General features: G+C 40.0%; 1 protein-coding gene across 1 annotated transcript in view; it reads right to left on the bottom strand.

The window, feature by feature from the left end:
• Positions 1 to 202: 202 nt before the first annotated feature.
• The window catches only part of sv2ca (synaptic vesicle glycoprotein 2Ca), a 46,053-nt gene continuing 40,255 nt past the window's right edge, over positions 203 to 6,000 (bottom strand). Inside the window, exons 9-13 of the mRNA XM_010876476.4 lie at positions 5,224 to 5,388; positions 4,850 to 4,983; positions 4,516 to 4,722; positions 4,065 to 4,224; positions 203 to 3,942 (exon numbers count right to left, since the gene is read on the bottom strand). Of these exons, the coding sequence (XP_010874778.1) occupies positions 3,759 to 3,942; positions 4,065 to 4,224; positions 4,516 to 4,722; positions 4,850 to 4,983; positions 5,224 to 5,388 (850 nt within the window). The 3' untranslated portion in view covers positions 203 to 3,758. The remainder of the gene's footprint in view (positions 3,943 to 4,064; positions 4,225 to 4,515; positions 4,723 to 4,849; positions 4,984 to 5,223; positions 5,389 to 6,000) is intronic.

The following is a 6,000-nucleotide window of genomic DNA, read 5'->3' as shown; positions in this document are numbered from 1 at the left end:
CTTTAAAACTAATACCACAAGCTCAGTTCAACTGTTTGAAAATCTGAAAATCTTCTTACAAAATGTGCTCATTCAGTTCTCACAAAAATTATTATTGTGAGAGTGCAGGGTTAAAATAAAACTCTTATTATTATTAAAGTGTGACAATGACCTGAAGTCTGCAGGCACTCAATCTGATATAATATTGTCCAAACAAATATGCTATATTCAAAGTTATGTTCTCACCCCAGAAGTTTAATGCACACATTATTAGCTAGAGAACATAAAACTTTATTTCATATTATTGACACTCTTAAGCAGCACAGTCTGCAATTTCGTCCATTCCTCTTTAATTAAAACAATATTCACAGGGCATCGTTTGGCAAATGTTCCGCTACACAGCTTCATGTTTTCCACCTCTGTACATACAGTCATCCCACTATTGACAAGAATATACACAACTTTCTGAACCCGAACCCACACCCATGTTCACTTTAACAAAATGGCCAAACAAAAACTGACAAGAGTGATACATTCACTTTTTTCTTAAAATCAAAATATTCTGTTCTTCTGGCAGAAGAATAAAGTAAGAATACAAAGTTGAGCACATAAGAAGTTTTATACCCACATGCAAGTTTGCACACAGTAGCAGAGGGCTTGAAGCTGAGAACATACTGTACAGATTTAGAACTGGGACAGATAATCACTTCAACAAAGCTGAAGACATATCAGTCAATCAAAAAGCATACAGATTTAACTCAGAAGTTCACCAACTACAGCATTGATATGTACAGTTATTTACACATATACGCACACACACACACATCCTTACAAAGAAAAACAAAAGAGACTTATTTATCCTTTAAAATATACCATAGGCAAAGCCGCCAGAAGAAATAGTTTACAACAACTGCTATCATACTGTATGTACAGCATTGCTGAGGTGGTAACTACAGTCTGTCAGTTAGCTCTTTGTTTGTCATTTGCCCGAATAGAATGCCGCTGCTGTTTTATAAATACTAAAATTCTGTTAATGTCATCGCTTAAACATTTCTGAAATCAAAGTGTCTGTTTGTAGTGCACATGAGGAATCAAACAATCAGCAAAAATAATGTATTGTATCCAAGACAGTGTAAACCACCACACACACAATAGACACACACACCACACAAACCTACATTTATAGCCATTATCGGAAGCCTTTCTTTTTCTTTAGATATGGAGGGGCAAGCGGACGGCAGTTTTAATAAAGTGGACTACTATAACCCTACAGTACTCACAGCAACGACACCCACAAGAACAGGACAGCTACATCGGCAGCACACCACATAAAATACCAGAGAACCATGTGAAATTTTAGACCTGTAATTTGTGTCTGGAGCTCATACTGCTTATAGTAACAAACACAGATATCTGCAGGATTGCTTGTAAACATCAGACGCATTTGTTAACTATGAGCAACATTTTAGAGATCGAAACATTATGCATTATACAGCACAAATGAAATTCCCTTACACACTGGTGTAGCGGAGGGCAAACGCATGTAAACCCAGTTTACCACCTTTTGTTTGGCACAACACTTTTCTCATCTTCTGCAAAAAATACATTGAAAATACAGGTAGCATTTATTTGTTGACCATGACCAGCAGTCAGATATTTTTTTTTTACTGTTGCATTACGGAGTATACAGTGAAGGTTAATAATAGTGCTGTTTATTGAATTATGTGTGCAGGCTGTTTCACAAAAACCCTATTGAAAATGTTTTTTCTAAAATGTCATCCAAATGATGACTACAGTGTTTTTTTATTACTGGAATAGTTTACTCAAAATGTAAAACTTTTAAAATATTGCTTAAAGCAGTTTCACTCCCTGTTATGCAAGCAGTAATTAATTATATTATTGCTCTAAATAACATTTTATCTCTCCCAATCCAATTTTAAGAGAATATTATCTTTTAACTTTATCCTTAGAGGCGAAGGCATTTTTTTATGGATAGGATGGATGTTTACACGTATCTGTGACTGTAACAACAATGAAATAAAACACTTGAAAATGTTTAAGGTAGTGAGAAGAAACATTAGTTCATTTCCTGATTACCTCCTGTGCCCTTCACTCTCCAGTTAACTATGAGGAGAACACTCTGGTGAAGAGGCACATTAAAAAAGGCCATTCAGTTTCTTGAAAATGAAGCAGCATGACAAAATATAAATCAATATAAATTCAGAGCAACAGCAAAGCTACAGCAAAAAGAAACATTAAATGAAAAGGCTAAACAAACAAAGCCCTTGTCTGAGAGCCTGCATACATTTGAATACAACAAATAGGACAAGTGGCAAATGAGTTGATACAAAAATCTGATTATTAAATGTTCTATTTTAAGAACAGCTGCAGATACATACCGGCAAATAACATAAATGTTAACATATTGATAGATACATTTAGTATGTACACAACCAGTTATTTAATATGGCCTTTTGATTCTTAGTAGAGTGCTGGTGCAAAGGGCTTAGACAGTGAGGGTCTACATATGAATGTAGTCATTTGCGGCAGAACACAGTGAAAAACAAATATCTTTATGTACGTGTCAGTGTAAACTAATAAGCAAACGGACAAAAAACATGTTACTGGTGTTTCAGATTGCATCTCTGAGCTCCTACCGGTTAAGACTTTCACCATGAGTCCTCTTCGTTGACAGTTCGGGGTGTGTGCGTGTATACAGCAGACATGACAAGTGAAAAATCACATGAAAAGCCCGACAAAGATTCATGGTGGTCCAGAGATGATCCTTTTTCTCTATCAGCCTGTCTGGCTGCCTGCATGGCTGCCTGCCTGGCTGTCTGTATGTCTGGCTGTCTGCCTGTCTGTGTGTGTGTCAGTCTAGGCCAGCTGTGATGCAGCTGTGAGCTCTATCCAGTCTTTCTGATCATATATTCCCCTTTCCCACCCACAGCAGGCTGTTTACACTCATTACAGCTTGTTTTTCCCACTCTGCTCCATCTGTCATGGCCTAATAACACATTCATACAGCACTAACCCTGCCCTGCAATGACTCTAGCCAAACATACCTGTAGGCTACTGCTCATACAGTACAATGTAACCCGCAGTGCAGGGATTTACACTGCAACTCACAGTGCATAGCACACAGCCAGTAATGATCTCACCAGCCACCTCATAGCAGGTAGCCATTAACACTTGTATCTCCTCACACATAAACCACTTCACTTCCATCAATTACTGAGACGACTACAGGATTCATTAAACAAAGGACCTTCAATTCCTCTAAACGTTACTATTAACATAAAAAATTGAAATATTAAGTGATGTGTTTTTTTTTTTTTACCAGGAAGTATGCTAAAAATATTTTATATTTAAAGCAAAGAAAGCAATTAGGGTTAATAGAGAGTATGACAGGATTTTTCACTTTGTTGGGTCATGGATTTCCATCAGAGACGTTTACAGGTGCAACACTCCTGGAAGGGGCATTGTAATACCCCTAAATATTACATTCACTAATAAACAGGAGTTTCCTTTTGACTCAAGGGACTTATCCATTTGGTTCTGGAGGTTGGGTTCAGTACATGAATAGATTACAGTGAAAGTATATTGTTTGACAGCGATACAGGGTGGTGGGAGGGGTTGGCCTATGCAGTTGAATCCCCTATGAGACCACTATGGGCAATAAACAAATAAAATCTCAAACATACATAGCTCGTTTCAAGAAAACCCTTTGCACCAGGTTTGGCCCAGGTGGTCCCTAGGCCTGTTGGTCCTTCTTTTGCCTACATGAGGACGTTGGCCCGGGTATCAGGCAGCCGGAGACCCACCAGACCTCCACAAACCAGCACTGATGATGCCAGGAGGATGGGAATGGCCTTGGTAATGCCAACCAGAGAACCGAAGATCAGGTTCCCCAGCACTGCTGCCAGCTTACAAAGAGCGTTACAGAACCCAAAGCCTGTCCCTCTGAGAAACACAGAGAAATAGAGAAGGGGGGGGGGGTTTAAAGGTTTGTAAGTATGTTCTTGTGGTAGTACATGGATGTTGTATGTGCACAAAGCCATGGAGAATTGTATTTTGTACAATACCTCCTATCTGTAGGGAAGGACTCTGTAGTGACCACGTCCAGTGAGTTCCAGGCTGATATACTCAGGCCATTGTAAAGGCACAGCATGAAGATCATCATCGATTCACTGGTGCCAAACCACAAGAAGAAACAACTGATCCCTGACAGAACCATGGAGCCACCTGTAGCATAAACACACATATGTTTTACAAACCTTGTGAGGACCATAAACTGAGTACTACTAAACCTCTTCACTCTCAAAGGTACCCTAACTTTGACACTTACACTAACCTTAACCCCAAAACCTAACACATAACTAATTATAGCCCTAATTTTGCAAGTGAGGACCGGCTAAATGTCCTAACTTAACCAGATTTTCCTTGTTTGGCAAAACCTGCACACACAGACGCACAGACACATTAGTCTTCATTTAAACATCCTACAGTGATGTTAATTACAAAGGGGATCCTTACCTAGCATGGACAGGCGCCCAATTTTATCCATGAGAAGTGCTGAGACAATGTTGCCAGGCAGAACAGCCAGAGTTCCCAGGAAGTTGATGAAGTAGACCCAGTAGGCACTGTAGTCATCGTCAAACGTCATCTGACAGCCCGTTTTGTTGTGGTGGAACACACAGTTGATCAACTCCGTGCCGTCTATCAGTTTTGAGTCATCAATGTCTGCCATCACAAACAAGGGACAAAGACATGGCTAAAATAGTATAGCACAGAAAATACATTACATAACATACACACTATGTATGTACAAAGATCAAGTACAAGTTTGGATCAGGCCTGTCAGTCTTACCAGTGTTGTAAAAAAATGCCTCAATGAAGGAACAGTTCCTGAAGTAGGATCCCACTGATGTCACATCATCAAAATAGCAGTTTGTGAAGGTGGAGTTAATGAAGGTGACTGATTTCAACTTCATACTAATAAATCTGGAAGAATCAGCAGAGAATATGCATGGTTAGTTACTAACGCATAAACTTCCTTTTCATTTCACATACAAATTATTGGCTATTATGAGTGTTTCCATAGTTGCCAGGGTTCATGCAGATGCGATGCATTACCATGCAAGATTAATATAAACGTGCCATTTGTTTCGAATATTTCATCCATACTGAATGTTAGTTCCACTTTCGTGAGCATGCAGTGATAATCCATATTTCTTTTTTTACCTGTCATTGATAAAGACCCCGTTTGTGTGTATCTGATTCTCTAGGGTGAAGTTAAAGGTGAAGTCCTCAATTAGTTCGTTGCTGTGGGTCTTCACCTTGGAGGCGTAGTCATCTGCCTGGAGGTGCTTAATGACATCAGGGAACCACACAGAGAGGCCATAGTACCTGTACCAGAGCACCATCACAAATACAAAAGGTTAGGTGATGCCGCTCTGGTACAGGTACTATGGCCTAAAGGGAATGGGGTGTACTAGGGAGTCCCCTCAGTGGAAGTAGTAACACTTTCGAGCTCTACATATTCTAGTCTGACTCCTTCTCTTACAGTCGTATAGCTGATGACCAAATGAGGGGTGTTGTACAAAACAATGTCATCAGTGACTGGATCACTTCTAACCAGAGGACCAAAACCAATGGCAACTTTTCCAAATGTTGCTTCACCAGGCAGGCTCTGGCCAAACCCATTGGCTTTGGACCATCCTGATGTCCAGACCAATCAGATGGGTTTGCCGTTTTGGTCACCGGGATGCCCATTCAGATCCAAACTAGCGTTCGTGGACGTGGACGTGGTGTTAGGCCGAAGGAGTTCAGGTAACCAGGTAAGACGAAACGTACTGGCACTATACACTTCTGTTAGGTGTAGAGGAGTTACTTCTACTTAGAATGCTCGAATGCCCATTGTGTCACAATGATAGTGGGCCAGTGAATGTGTATTGATTCAATAGAGCAGAGAGCTACTGCCTCTGCTTCTGTATTGGGACAGCTGACAGAAATGCCGTG

Source organism: Esox lucius, chromosome 13 (genome assembly GCF_011004845.1).
Source record: "Esox lucius isolate fEsoLuc1 chromosome 13, fEsoLuc1.pri, whole genome shotgun sequence".
Classification (NCBI taxonomy): Eukaryota; Metazoa; Chordata; class Actinopteri; order Esociformes; family Esocidae; genus Esox; species Esox lucius.
The sequence above is the reverse complement of the archived record's forward strand: the minus strand, read 5'-3'. Positions and strand labels throughout refer to the sequence as shown.